The following is a 14,878-nucleotide window of genomic DNA, read 5'->3' on the forward strand; positions in this document are numbered from 1 at the left end:
TTAAATTTTGATGAACTCTAATTGATCTATTTTTTCTTTCATTGCTTGTGCTTTTGGTGTCATAGGTAAGAAAGTTTTGCCTAGCCCCAAATCACAAGGATTTACTCTCATTTTTTTAAGAGTTTTATGGTATTAGCTCTTTTTTTTTTTTAAAGATTTTTTTGATGTGGACCATTTTTAAAGTCTTTATTGAATTTGTTACAATACTGCTTCTGTTTTATGTTTTTTGGTTTTTTGGCCACAAGGCATGTGGGATCTAAGCTCCCCGACCAGGGATCGAACCCATACCACCTGTACTGGAAGGCGAAGTCTTAACAGCTGGACCTCCAGGGAAGTCCCGTATAGTATTAGCTCTTACCTTTAATCTTTGACTTTGAGTTAATTTTTGCGTATGATCTAAAGAAGGAATCCAAATTCATTCTTTTGCATATGGATATTCAAATATCTCAGCACCATTTGTTGAAAACATTATTTTTCCACTGAATTTTCTTGGCACCCTTGTCAAAAATCAATTGACCATAAATGGTGAGGGTTTATTACTGGATTCTCAATTTCTGTTCCATTAATATAAATGTCTGTCCTTCCATCATTACCACACAGTCTTGATTCTTGTAGCCACATAGGAAGTTTTGAAATCAGGAAGTGTGAGTCTTCCAACTTTGTTCTTTTTTTAAGGTTGTTTGGGCTATTGCATCTCCATATGAATTTTAGGGTCAGCTTGTCAATTTCTGTAAAAAAGGCAACTTGGTTCTTGATAGGGGTTGATGTGAATCTGTCTTTCAACTCGGGAGTGCTGACCTGTTAACAATATTAAGTTGTGAACATGCGACATCTTTCCATTTACTTAGGTCTTCTTTAGTTTCTTTCAGTGATGTTTTGTTGTTTTCAGAGTACATGTTCTCTGCCTCTTTTGTTAAATTTATTCCTAAGCATTTTATTCTTTCTCATCTTATTTACTTTTAAAATTATTCTTAGCCTTTTATTTTAAAATAATTCAAGGGACTTCCCTGGCGGTCCAGTGATTAAGGTTCTGTGTCTTTCCACTGCAGGGGGGCACAGGTCGATCCCCGGTTGGGGAACTAAGATCCCGCATGCCTCGTGGTATGGCAAAAAATGAAATGAAAAGTAAAATTTATAGAAAAGTAACAAGAATAAGAGTAGTACACAGAACAACCAAATTCCATTTTTCCATATTCATCTTCTAACGTGAAGTCCAATTTAATAGTTTTTTTCTGTATGGTTAGTACTTTTTGTACACGGTTTAAAAAGTCTTTGCGTGCCCCACAGAAACATTTTCAGGGTTCCAAAGTATCCTCCGGTGATTGGCCAGGCCAAGTGAAGTCATGTGCCCTGGACAGCTCACGGCCTCTGCCAGGGCGCAGTTGTGACCTAGGTGGGTCAAGGTTGATGTTGGTGTACGTTTGGACTCATGGGATTCCAGTGAGTCTACTTGACTTCCGGCAGCACCTTCAATGGTTTGACCACTTGCAAGGAGCGGGACATTCTGGCCACCCACTAACTGTTCAGCCCAGAGAATGGAGATGCCATGTCACCCAGAAAATGCAATGAGTGGTTTGGAGAAGGGGAAAGGAGCCAGGGGACCAGGCCCCTGAATGTGAGGTCCCTGCATCCACTGCAGGCAAGTCCAGAGCAGGGTCCTGGGAACCCCGTGAGCTCCCAGGAGACTTGTCTGGGCTCCAGAGGCAGAGGCCGTCCTTGCCTCTCTGCCAGGCTGCCCCAGGGTCTCTGAGGTTGGGCAGAGCCCTGGCCAGGATTCTGGAGATCTGGGCTCCAGTCTCCCTCCTTGACCTGAGCAAGTCACTCACCTGTCTGGGCCAGTCATAAAAGGAGGAATTGGCGTGGAGCAGCTGGAAGAGCTAGGGTTCTGGAGTCAGGCTGACTTGGGCTCAAATCTCGCCATCTGGTGGCCTTGGGAGTTACTTGATCCTTCTGGGCCTAATTCCCTTATTGGTAAAATAGAAATAATAATAATGCAAGCGTTCAGTAACCATCAGCATTGCTGTTTGTTGAGCACCTGACCTGGGCTGGGTGCTCGGGGCACAGAGATAAGTACCACTCAGTCTAGGGGAGAAGCAAGGCCCAGAAACGAATCTTCCTAAAACATGACAGAAGGAGGTCTGTACAAACCCTGTGCAGAAGGTACGTGTGTCCCCATTTAGCAGAGGGGGAGATTGAGGTCCATGGTGATGGAGTGACTTGCCCCAGGTCACATGGAGGCAACCGTCTAGATAGACAAGGACTCATCCTCGTTCTCTAGAGCCCTCGAAGGTTGGGGCAGGAACTCCACACGGCGCTGGGGAGGCGCGTATGTGAGAGGGTGGACCGAGTCAGGAAGGCCTCCGGTGCCCCAGGGGGTTGGGCTGAACCCTGCAGGCATGAGGGCCAGTCACTTCATACTCCTTACTGACTCTGGTCCGTGCACTCTCTCCCCCGATGGCACCATTGGGTCCTGGCCTGTCTCCTGTTTTGGACGACTGGAACGGCCTTCTCACTGGTCTCCCACTCCAGCCATCTCCAGTTTGTTCTCCCAAAACAAAGTGAACTTTTAAAGACAGATAACCTGGTCACTTTGCTCCCCTGCTTAACACCTTCAGTGATTCCCCACCACCCCAGGATGAAACCCAAGTCCCTTAAGAAGCCTGCTGCAGGGCCCTGTGGGGTGGGTCCCGTCTGACCCTCCAGCGTCATCATGCTCCAATCCTGCATGCAGCATGCGCGTGCGCGCGCACACGTGCACACACCCACGGCACGCAAACCACACCCAAATCAGTACCTCCTCCACCTCAGGGCCTTTGCACGTGCCGTCCCCACACCTGGAACACTCCCCCTCTTGTCTCAGTGTGGGTGTTGCCTCCCTGGGGCTAAGCCGGGTCTCCTTCCCGTGGTCTGCACAGCCCCTGTGCTTTTCCCGTCACAGCAGTTACACCCCTGTGTTGACCTCATCGTTTTGCTCACTGCTTTTCCCCTAGATTGCAAACTCTTTGACGGCAGAACAGCGTCTCTCCTGTTCCCACTGTCCCCTCAGGGCTTGGGGCAGAGCAGGCGCTCAGGATATTTGTTGAGTGATAAGGAGATGAGGACCACGGATCTTCTACCCCCTTCCTCCCTCTGTGGTGGCTGCCAGGCCCCCAGGTGCGGTGATGGCAGAAACCGTTCAGGGAGCAATGGATGGGGCGGCGGGCCCTCGGCGCTTCCAGCCGCTGCGAGTTTGCAGAACGGATGTCTGTACGATTCCGATTGTGCTCCAGTTCATGGAATGAGTCATGGCTGTTGGTGGCCGTCCTGCCCATTGGGACTGAGTCAATTGAGTGAGAATTAATTACAGATGAGAAACCAGCTTGCAAAGCCATTAATATTTAAGCTCCCTGGAGTGTGATGCAAATGCAACCATCAGCCTTGTCTTTGCTTGTCCTTCCCGTTCCGCTCCCTCTCCCTCTCCCTCTCCCTCTCCCTCTCCCTCTCCCTCTCCCTCTCCCTCTCCCTCTCCCGCCCCCGCCCCTTCTATGTACTTTGGTCTGCATATCAAGGTGACCCTATTCGGATCTTGGCTCCCCCGTGACTCACTCTCCTTTTCTGGTAAATAAGGGCGCTGCAGTGCATCCATCAGCAAGTATTATAAAACACCTCTGTGTCGCATGCTTTGCTGGACTTCAGAAGCATGGGAGGAAACCAACAGATGTGGCCCTGCTCTGAAGATGTCATATCTAAAATTGAACCATTGCTGCCGCAGGAATAGTGCTTTATAGTTTACAAAGCAGTTTCAAACATCAGGATGAGCCTCTCAGGAGCCTCACTTTGTATATACTTGGTGGTACTGTTATCCCCATTTTCCAGGTGAGGAAACTGAGGCTCAGATAGGTTGACAGCTTGCCCGTGATCACTTCTGGGGTAGCTGGGCTGGAACTGAGCCGATAAGGGGGCGTGTTAAAGTCCTCTGTCCACCAGCTGCCAGGTAGGAGGGGTTATCGGCCTCATCAAGCACGTTTTCTCTCTTTCTGTGGGATGCCACGGCTGAGAAGACCCTGCAGGGCTGGAGACTGGGTCCTAGTGAACACAGAGACTCCGAAGGGAGGAGTGGGTGGGCCCTCCCGGGTGGGCCCTCCCGTGCCAGGTCAACAGAGAAACCTCCCCTCCAGGTTCAGGATGACCCCAAGTGTCCCAGAGCCAGCTGTGGGCAGAAATAAGAATTCAGTAGCACCACCTGCTGGCTGCGTCCCCACCTAGCTGCCCTCTCACTGTCATTCATACTTTCTCCACCCTCCTAAACTTGCTTTCAGGAAAGGCTCCGGTAGCTCAGGTACAATGTGATTCGGTTTCTAATTATGGCTCGAGCGTGTGGCCTCCACTTAAGGACACACATTCTCTCCACCCTGTTTCTGACCTGAGTGATGGGGCTGGTGAGGGCCGGCCTCAGGCAGGACCAACTCATCCCCCCTCCTTGGGACTGCAAGCCAGGGTGGCCGCCCTCCCCGTGTCCCCCCTGCCGTTCCCGGACGCAGGATGGGGTGAGGTGTTGAGGAAGTGGGGACCTTTGTAACCTCCACATCTGCTGCCCTTCCTGGAGCACAGTGGCCTCTTTACAGATGTTCCGGGGGAGCCAGAGAGTCTCCCCAGGTCTCTGCCCCTCCCGTTCTCTGTCTCGCTCTCTCCATCAGCACCCCTCCCTCTGCTTTCTTGGCTCTCTTCGTTCCCTCTCCTCCTTTGCCTCCGTCTGCCCCATCCACCTCCCTGCCTCTCAGGCACTTTCCCTTTTCAGATCTCTATGTAAAGAAACTTTTCTAACAGTAAAAACTGTTCAGCAATGGGATTAACTGTCTTGCCCGTAATGAGTTCCCCATCAGGGAGGCAGTTGAACGAGGCAGGGTGGTCGTGCTTCCTGAATGTTGACAAGGTGACTTCACCTTCTGGATTTGGGCTGGACCGTGGCTGCTGATGCTGAGATTCACCTGATGTGCCTTGCTTCAGGATTCAAGGTGGTTTCGGGATAGTCCATGTATTTAAAACCGTAGTGCTGGGCCTCATGTAATAGCATGTGTATTTGAAGATCAGACATTTTTGTTGTGAGAAAGAAGTCGTACATTCTTTATAATCTTAATGTTTATTAAATTTACTTTAATTTTTTTTTAATATTTATTTGGTTGCACTGGGTCTTAGTTGTGGCAGGCAGGCTCCTTAACTGCAGCTCTTGGGCTCCTTAGTGGCGGCTCACCAGCTCCTTAATTGTAACATGTGGCCTCCTGAGTTGTGGCAGGCGGACTTCTTAGTTGCAGCTCGCAGCCTCCTTAGTTACAGCACGTGGGCTCCTTAGTTGTGGCATGCAAAGTCTTAGTTGCGGCATGTGGGATCTAGTTCCCTGACCAGGGATCGAACCCAGGCCCGCTGCATTGGGAACGCAGAGTCTTATCCGCTGCGCCACCAGGGAACTCCCTAAATTTACTTTAATTGTTAAAGTACATAATCATGATACAGAAATTTTAGAAAACAGAGGCAAGAAGGGAAAATAACCATTCCGAATTCCATACCCCTGACACTGTAACTGTTTACATTTCATTCCCTTTCAGCTTTTTCCTTTATTCATTTTTTACACAGCTGTGTTAGGGTGGGAGACAGCTTTGTACCCCTTCCTGATTTCTTAGCACTACGCGTGAATGTTTTTACATAGTCATCATCTTCACCATTTTTACACCAGGGAGCAGATGCCTATAGTTTCTTTAGACTTTGTTTTGAAAGAACAGCCCATGAACCTCTTCAAAGATGGATAATTGTAAAGCAAGAGCTGTATATTTCTTCAGAGAAGGAATTACCCAACTTCTTACCCATCTTGTAAAAGAAGAGCGTGCACCCCAGTTCCCACAAGGAAGGGGAGGAATGAGCATGCTTTAAACCTACTCCCCACTGGGAGCTGTGAGGGGCTCTTTGGGCATCAGTTACCTGTGATCACCAGGTGCGTGTTGTCACCCCCGTTTCGCAGGGTCTGAGACGCCGGCGTGAGGTCCCGTGCCGTCAGTATGTACCCAGGGCTCCTAAGCCGCGGGGGAGCTGCCTGGGGGGCTGTGCTCAGTCCAGTCGACTCATGCGTAACAGGCCTCTCGGGGTTGCAGGATTTCCATGGAGCTGTCATGGGGGCCTTGGATGAGATGGACCAAGAGGGCAAGGACACGTTGGCCAGGGAGGAGCTGCGACGTGGCCTGAGTGAGCTCCCACCCATCCGCGACCTTCACCAGGGGATCCTGGAGGAGCTGGAGGAGAGGCTGTCACACTGGTGAGTGGCCCCGGACCTCCATCCCCACCTCGTTGCCATGGGGAATGCAGGAGGTGGGGTAAAAACCCCACCGTGTGAAATGGTGTCTCCATGTGACTGGTGGGGAAGCTGAGACACGGAGGTGTTAGGTCGTTCACCCAAAGTAAAACAACCGTGGGAGAGTCGACCTGGGATCCCCACCGGGGATGCAATGCCAGCCTTCACCGTCCAGCACCGTGTGGTCACAAGGCTGAGTTCTTGCTATCCTGTCCGCCCCCTCCTTGGCTGCAGGGAGAGCCAGCAGAAGGTGGCTGATGTCTTCCTGGCCCGGGAGCAGGAGTTTGAGCACCACGCCGCTCACATCCAGCAGTTTGATAGGTACCTGAGTCTGCTGGGTGAGAACTGCCTCCATGCCCCGCGGCTAGCAGCTGCCATCCGAGAATTTGAGGTGGGTCGTCGGTAGTCCAAGAAGCAGCTCTGAGGATGCAAGGGTTGGGGTGGGCATGGAAGGGCTTAATGCAAATCAGTGAGGCTTCTTAGTGGGGCAGACGGGCAGACCTGGGGGTAGGGAGGAGAGGGTGACCCAGCAGGAGGGAAAACCCAGAACATCCCCCATTGGGCCATCGATGACAACTCCATGAGCACCAGCCATGGGGAGGGTTTTAGTAGCTGTTTCCCTGTCCAGGAGAGAAGCACAAAGCAAGCTGGGGCCCTAAGCCACTGGAGTGACCAACAAATGACCACCAACTGGGGATCCAGTTACTGGGCAGCAAAATCAGGGACTTTCTTCTACCACTAACATTAGATGCAAAGCAGGGTCTGGGAGCGACGTATAACTGAGTGTAGCACAGTCTGTGAGCCTGAAAGAATGACTGTCAGAGTGGGGCGGTGCTAATCTGGGAGGACACCCTGGAGGAGGGGAACCTGGTTTTGGAGATGCTCAGCCTGGCCAGGAGAAGGCATGGAGGGAACATGTCTGGATGGGCTCATGTGGGATGCCGTAAGCCCGGAGACCTCAAGCAGGGGTCTCTGATGGAGTTTTGTTCTCCTGTCTCTTGGGAGCAGCAGAGTCAGCAAGGAGGTGGCCAGAATGTGAAGCACCGGCTGCTGAGGGTGGTTCAGCGCCTGTTCCAGTACCAAGTGCTCCTCACAGGTGGGCCCCACAGGAGGTCAAGGTGCACCGGGCTGGTGCGGGGAGGGGAAGCACCTGCAGAAGGGTTGGGGAGGCCTGGCAAGGTATGCGATGAGACCTCCCCTCCCGCTGTGGCAGGAAGGTGTGGGAGGGAGGATGCCATCACCCCCTGCGGAGGTGCCAGGTCCAGCCACCACCTTCCCTCCGTCTGAGCTTTGGACCCCCTGCTGCCACGTGGAAACTTGCCCGAGTGGCCACCTGCTACGTCTCCCTTAAGCCTCTCCCGTCCTAACACACAGGAGCTCACACCTTCCCCTGGGCTGCATTTCCTCCCTGGCTCAGTGGGTCTCATTTCCCTAAAGCTGTCTTATCACCAAAGCCCTCTTGAATCAGCGGATGTTTTCCTCCTTGGACCTGCTGGCCCTCTCTGTGGCTTTGCCGCTGACCACTTCCTGCTTCTCGAAGCCCTTTTCTCCCGGGGCTTCTGTGGTATACTCTCTCCCTGCCTCCCTCTGACCCCTCTAACCGCTCCCTCTCCATCTCTGCTGGCCACTCTCCACGGCCCCGTAAATATCAGTGATTCTTGGGGCTCTGCCCCAGGTCCTCATTTCTTCCTTGTGTACAAACTTCCCCCAGGAATGTCATCCCCTCCCCTACCTCTGCCTGCCAGAAACACCCTTACCTCTGTCCTGAGCAACTGCCTTCTAAATGGACAGAGACCTCTGGCTCAGGAGCTGGTGCTCTGGTGGGGAAGATGGAACTACACACATAGAGATAGGCGTGTAACTCCAGGGACCAACCAGGCTGTAAGAAAAGACATTAGGGCCAGGAGATGGAGGATTTATTCATCTAATTCAACCAGTATTTATTAAGCACCTACTGTGTACCAGGCTCTGTGCTAGATGCTGGACAGGTAGAAGTGAAGTAAACAGTCAAACTCTGTGATGCTATGGAGCTTATACTCGAACAAACAAATAAGGAAATAAAAGTGTAATATGTCCATGATAAGAGCTTTACAGAAAAATAAAGCAGATTAAGGACATTCAGGGGAACAGGGATGCTGTATTAGATCCATCCCTCAGGGAAGACCTGTCTGAGGAGGTAACATTGAACAGAGATTATCAGTGAAGTGAGGACATGAGCGATATGAAGATCTGGAAGAAGAGAGTACCAGGTGGAGGAAATAGTAAGTGCAAAGGCCCTGGGGTCTGAGCAAGCTTGGCATGTTCAAGAAGTAGCAAGAATGCCTACATTGCCCCACTAAACGAGAGGCACGGAGAGGTAGCTGGAGAAAGACCAGCCCGTGTCGAGCCTTACGGGTGTAAATGTGTTAAGGGTCTGACAACATCCCACTCTACCGTGTTGGTGGTCACATCTGTCTCCCCCAGCCGACTGTGTGCTTCGTTGGCATAGCACAGTGCCAGGCACACAGCAGGTGCTGAATAGATATTTGTGGAGTGAGTGAATGAATGACTAGCGGTGGTGGGCGTGATGCTGGTGGTGATTCTGGGGGCCCAGTTTTGTGCCAGTGTGTTCTTGTGATGGGCTAACAGAAGAGAGGGTGGGCACCTCATTCTTCTGGAAGTCTCATTCCATCTCTGGAGACGGAGGGGCTCCTGTTGTGGACACGACGGGCTGGCCTCACCAAGGCAAACTGACTCCTGGCTCTTGTTCTGTCTGCAGACTATTTGAATAACCTTTGCCCGGACTCGGCTGAGTACGATAACACGCAGGGTAAGTCCAGTGTGAACCCAGAGGAAGGGGATACGTTCCTGTTTTGGTCCCTCTCCCCAGCTCTGGACTCTACACCAGATCCCAGGCACACAACACAACCCCCTCCCACCAGCTGGGTGTGCAGGGGACGTGAGGCTTCTGGGGCTGCCGAGTGACTCCCCTTCACCTCAACCATGGGGACTCCCTGGGATGGGCTGACATCCAGTCAGAGGAGGAGAAGGGGGTGACTAGAATTCAGTGATATGAGGTGGTGCCAGGTCTAAAAATCTCACCCAGACTCCCTGTTTCCTCCCAGTTCTGTGTGGCTGTCCCTGCATACGACCTGCCGGGGCGGTCCCTATTTTAACATATTCTAGTTACAGCCAAGGAAACTGAGGCACGGGGTGGTCACGTGACTGTCAGGGTCACTTAGGCGGTAGTGGCCAAGCTGGGATTGGGCCAGTGACCTGACCCGGCCATGGGAAGAATTGGTGCCACCCATACACAAGGCCCTGCAGGGCGACCTGCGCGGGGAGAGGCGAGGAGGTGGCAGCTAGCCCGGCCCGCCCCAGGAGGCCCAGCGCTCGGCTCTGCTTCTTCCTGTAGGTGCGCTGAGCCTCATCTCCAAGGTCACAGACCGCGCCAATGACAGCATGGAGCAAGGGGTAAGTCCAGCCCTGGGCAGCTTCCGTTGGGTGCAGGTTCCAGGAGCCCCTCCACCCTGCACAGGTCTGCCTTGTGATACCCCACTTCTTGGTGGGGGGTGCAGGCAACCATTTATTTCATGGGATCTTGCAAAGAGCCGTGGGTTCTGGCCCTGACATTTGCTGTGTGACCTCAGGTACTGTGTGTCCCTCTCTGGGTCTCCAGTTCACCATTTATTTGAATAGTGAAGGAGGCTGCAGACTTGCACAGACCTGATAAGTAGTGCCCAGACTGTGGTCTGAGAACATTTGCGTTAGCACCTGGAGTGGTTTGTAAACTACAGATTCCTAGGCACGCCTTAGGTCTTCCGAGTTGGAACTTCTGGGATAGGGTTCAGAGATAGGCATTTTTAACAAGCACCCCAAGTAAATGGCCCACAAAAGTTTGAGAGCCGTTCATCCACGAGAACATGTGAGCTCTAAGCGCACGCCTGGTTCTGACAGTGTATAACTCTGCATTCGGGAGATACTGATCAGATGCTTACTGCGTTTCTGTCCAGGATGGCCAGTTTTATCCCACCTCCCAACTCTGTTCCAGTGGTTACCACAGTTACTTGTGTCCACATATTTTCTGCTCCTCTGAGCAGTAAATATGCTAGAGCTGTGTGTTAAGAACGATTCTGAGGCCGAGTCCTAGACCAGTGGGAAAGAGTTCAGTGATCGGTTAGTGATGTCTTCCACAGGCAGAGGTGGGAGCGACGGTGGTATGTATGCCGAGCTGTTGCTCAGCTTTGCTGTGGCAGGTATGCAGAGCATCCTTGTAATGAGTCATCAGCAGATAGAAATAGGGGAAAGGAAATAACGTCTCTTGGACCCCTGCTGTATGTCAGGTCTTGTATTGGGGTCTGGAGATGCAGAGCTAAGACGTGAATCCCAGCCCTTGAGGAAATCACAGCTTAGTGGAGCAGTAAATACGTGGACATGGAGAACCATGATAAACATCGTGAGGGAGAGAGAGAAAGTGCTACAAGTTTCAGAGAAGGGATTCATCTCTCCAGCGGGGAGATCACTGAGAAGCAATGATACAGGAGGAGCCCACACAGGGAGGACTGTGCATGTGCCATGAAGGCAGAGGGAGCAAGGGTGGTCCAGGAAGAGGGCCTGGCCTGGGCACAGGCATGGAGATGAGAAAGTGCCGGACATGTCAGAGTTCAGAGGGTCACCCAGCATGGCTGGAAGATGGGAACAGCGTAGGCGCGGTCGGAAAAGAGTCTGAGGGGAGAAGTCAAGGTGGCTGGTGGAGGCGTGTGCAAGTGTGGAGGCTGAAGCCAGCTGGGTGCGAAATCCAGTGGGTCAGACACGCTGTTGTCATCAGGCCCCCCCTCCGGTGTCCGTGGGCTCCCTGCTCTTTGTCATTTTGACATTTTGTACATTGAGATTTCCCTCAATGTAGCCAAAAAACAGAGGTGCTTTGGAGTCGGCGCCCTGTCATGACGTAGCAGCAGATGGGCTGGGCTGCCTGCACTTCCCTTTAAGAGGGATATGCCTCTGCTTCCAAAAGGAAAAACTAGGTCAGGAAGGGCTGTGTCTTCCCTCCTGTGGCGAGCTCCTGCACACGGCCCCTGCCTGGAGGAGGAACTGGAGTAGCCCACGGCCAAACGCCCTCCTGGCTTTCTCCAAGGGCCAGGCTTGATGCTACGCCAAGATGCAGGCTGGCCGTTGTCTCTCCAGCTGCCTGTGGACACTGCACCAGGCCTGCTCTGGACTAGTGGCCTCCACCTCACGCCTGCTGGGATCGGGCTATGACTCTGCCTGAGCCATGGACGGGCAGGTCCAGATAACCCAACCCCGACGCAGAGCTCAGTGGCTGTGAGTGTTCCTGAAAGATGGACTGAGGCTCTGCCTCTCCCTCCCCCTGGTCACCCCCCCAGCTCAGGCCTCATCACCTCCCAGCTCTGCCATTCCATTCTCCATCTGGCAGCCAGAGTGATCCTATTAAAATATGTTTGAAGGTGCCAGAACCCCTTTTTGCAAAGTCTTCCGTGAATCCAGATGGCCTTCAGTAGAATCTGGAAAGTACTTATTGGTTGTGAGGACCAGCGAAGGCTACCTGGAGGAGGGCGGCGTTCCTTTGGGGTTTATGCTCACATCAAACCACTACCACAGTTCCTCACACAGGTCATAGCTGGAGGTATGGTTTCCAGGAAAAGCCAGATCCCACCACCCCGCCAATCCAAAATGGGACCCACATACCATCCAACACACAGTCTGAAACACCACCATCCCCACCTCTCCCCAGCCCGTGGCTACCACCATTCTGCTTTCTGAATAGAGCTTTTTTGGGAACAATTTTAAATGTGTAGAAAACATTGAGAAGATTATACAGGAAGTTCGCATGCATGCCACAGTTTCCCCTGTTACAAACATCTTATATTAGCATGGTACATTTGTTACAGTAAAGAACCAATATTGATGTAGTATTATTAACTAAAGACCATAGTTCATTCAGATTTCCTTAATTTTTGCCTAATGTTTTCTCCAGGTTCTCATCCAGGATATCGCATCACTTTTATTTTTATTTTTTGTTTGTTTGTTTTGTTTTTTGTTTTTTTTTCACACACACACTGTATTTTATTTTTACAAGAGATAAATAAACTGACACCAAGCATTGTAAATGGATGACCACAACAAAAGCAACAATGATTGCAATTACCAAACACGAAACACACTCATACTATGTCATAATATTGACATTCAGTCCAGTAATCCTCCACTGTAACAGCTCCTTTACTTTGCAGTGAAAATTGATTTGTATATTTTTTGCCTCTGAGTCCTTGTGGGATTTTTTTTTTTTTTTATTCAAACAGAAAGTCACAAAAATTATAATCCTCCTCATCAGTTCACTCAGTCCCATGTAATTAATTTTTTTTCGTCTTGATCTTTTGTTAGCACTTTTATGAATTCATCAGTTTTCCATTAGAGTTCTGAAAATGCTTATTCATTCAGTTCAGCAGTATAGTCAGTTACCAGAAACCTGTACTTGTCAGAGTCTTTTCCATGAATTCCTTGAAGATGAAACCCTTTTATAGGAACATTTTTGCATAAGCATCAGAGTACACCCAGAACTGTCTGTAAATGACAAAAGACTTAAAAATGACCATGGTTAAAGATTTGATGAAAGTACATAATAATGCAATTGACAAGGAAATTTAGTTATTTCTGAGACATACATTTTAAAGTAATAACTAGAATTATGACTTACAACATTATACCAGAACATACAAGATTTTTAGATATTTATCGCATCACTTTTAGATGTCATGTTTCCTTAGGCTCCTCTTGACTGTGACAGTTTCTCAGGCTTTCTTTGTTTTTGATAACTTTGACAGTTTTGAAGAATACCAATCAGTTATAGTGTAGGATGCCCTCTGTTGGGATTTGTCTGATGTTTTTCTCGTGATTAGACTAGGTTTGTAGTTCAGGGGGAAGAAGATCACAGAAAGTACTACTCTCATCATATCATATGAAGGGTACATACTGGCAACCTGTTGTATGACTGTTGATGTTGACCGTGATCACCTGGCCAAGGTTGTGTTTGTCGGATTTCTCCATGTAAAGTTCCAGCCCCACCTGCCCTGTCCGTACTCTTTGGAGGAAAGTCACTACGCACAGCCCACATTTAAGGAATGGGGAACTATGCTCCCTCTCCTTGAGAGCAGGGTATCTACCTAAATTATTTGGAATTCTTCTGCAAGGGAGATTTGTCTCTTCTCCCTCATTCATTAATGTATTCACTAATTGTAAATAAATTATTTATATCAGTAAGAATTCACGGATATTTATTTTATGTTTGAGTTCTAATCCCATCTACTTTATTTTATTTCTCAAATTGTTCCAGCTTTGGCCCTTGAGAGCCTGGCCAGTTGGTTCCTGTGCCCCTTTCACATACCCCCATCGATGTGGGTTTGGGTGGGGATTTTTATTTTGTTTATTTATTTTTTGAGCACTTCCTTACTTTCTGGCACTACAAGATGCTCCAGGTTCATGTTGTATATTTCCTGCCCCAGTTCTAGAATCAGCTATTTCTCCAAGGAGGCTTGGTCCTTTAATTGGATAATGGTATTAGAAACCAAGATCTGGGCACCAGGTTTGCTCATTGCTATTGGGGTATCATTTCTTCTAGATTCTCTTAGCTATAGAGCAAAGTAATAAATGTGTATATACCAACCTGTGTATATACTCATATCTATAGCTATTTCTATATATAACCACCTGTATTAAGCTAGATGTGAGTTCTTACTGATGTCTTCAACTCTAATTCTTACCAAACGGATCATTCCAGCCTCCTTCCCTGGCTTATCTGTAAATTTCCACTCCAACAGGGAGAAACCTGGCTCCTGCCATCTAACATGCATTTATTTAATTGATCAGTTTACCTTCCTTCTTGGAAAATATTTTTCCTGGGTATAGAAATCTGGGTTGACCAATATTTTCTTTAAGAACTTTAAAGATGCCATGCCACTGTCTTATGGCCTGCCTAGTTTCTGATAAGAAATCTGCTGCAATGTTTATATTTATCCTCTTTATGTAATGTGTCCCTTTTTTACTAGCTGCCTTCAAGATCTTCTCTTTACATTTGACTTTTAGAAGTTTGACTATGATATCTAAGTATGTGTGTTTTGGAGGGATGTGGCATTTATCCTATTGTGATTCTTAAACTTCCTGGACCTGTGATTTGTTGTTGTTCCTCAATTTTGGAAAATTCTCTTGGATGCTCTGTTCTTCCTCCCCACCCCCACTCTGTTTTCTCTTTGTGTTTCAGTTTGGTGAATCTCAACTTACCTATCTCCCAAGTTCATTCATTCTTTCCTCAGCTGTGTTCAGTTTGCTGTTAAGCCTGTCAAAGGAATTCTTCATTTCTGATACCACATTTCTTATTTTTCACATTTCCGTCTGTTCAGGCATGCTGTCTACCTTTTCCACTAGCTCCTTTAACATATTAATCATAGTTATTCTAATGTCCCTGTCTGATGGCTCCAACATCTGTGTCACCTCACATTCTGGTTTTCTTGAATGCTTTATCTCTTGAAAATGAGTTGGGGTTTGTTCTTGTTTTTTGTGTTTCCC

The 14,878-nt window shown here is 49.3% G+C and overlaps 1 protein-coding gene across 1 annotated transcript in view; it reads left to right on the top strand.

Annotated features, from left to right (window-relative positions):
• FGD5 (FYVE, RhoGEF and PH domain containing 5) overlaps nucleotides 1–14,878 on the top strand; it is a 115,483-nt gene that overhangs the window by 77,034 nt on the left and 23,571 nt on the right. Inside the window, exons 6-10 of the mRNA XM_068558152.1 lie at nucleotides 6,123–6,283; nucleotides 6,554–6,710; nucleotides 7,328–7,415; nucleotides 9,078–9,128; nucleotides 9,714–9,772. Of these exons, the coding sequence (XP_068414253.1) occupies nucleotides 6,123–6,283; nucleotides 6,554–6,710; nucleotides 7,328–7,415; nucleotides 9,078–9,128; nucleotides 9,714–9,772 (516 nt within the window). The remainder of the gene's footprint in view (nucleotides 1–6,122; nucleotides 6,284–6,553; nucleotides 6,711–7,327; nucleotides 7,416–9,077; nucleotides 9,129–9,713; nucleotides 9,773–14,878) is intronic.

Source organism: Eschrichtius robustus, chromosome 12 (assembly GCF_028021215.1).
Source record: "Eschrichtius robustus isolate mEscRob2 chromosome 12, mEscRob2.pri, whole genome shotgun sequence".
Classification (NCBI taxonomy): Eukaryota; Metazoa; Chordata; class Mammalia; order Artiodactyla; family Eschrichtiidae; genus Eschrichtius; species Eschrichtius robustus.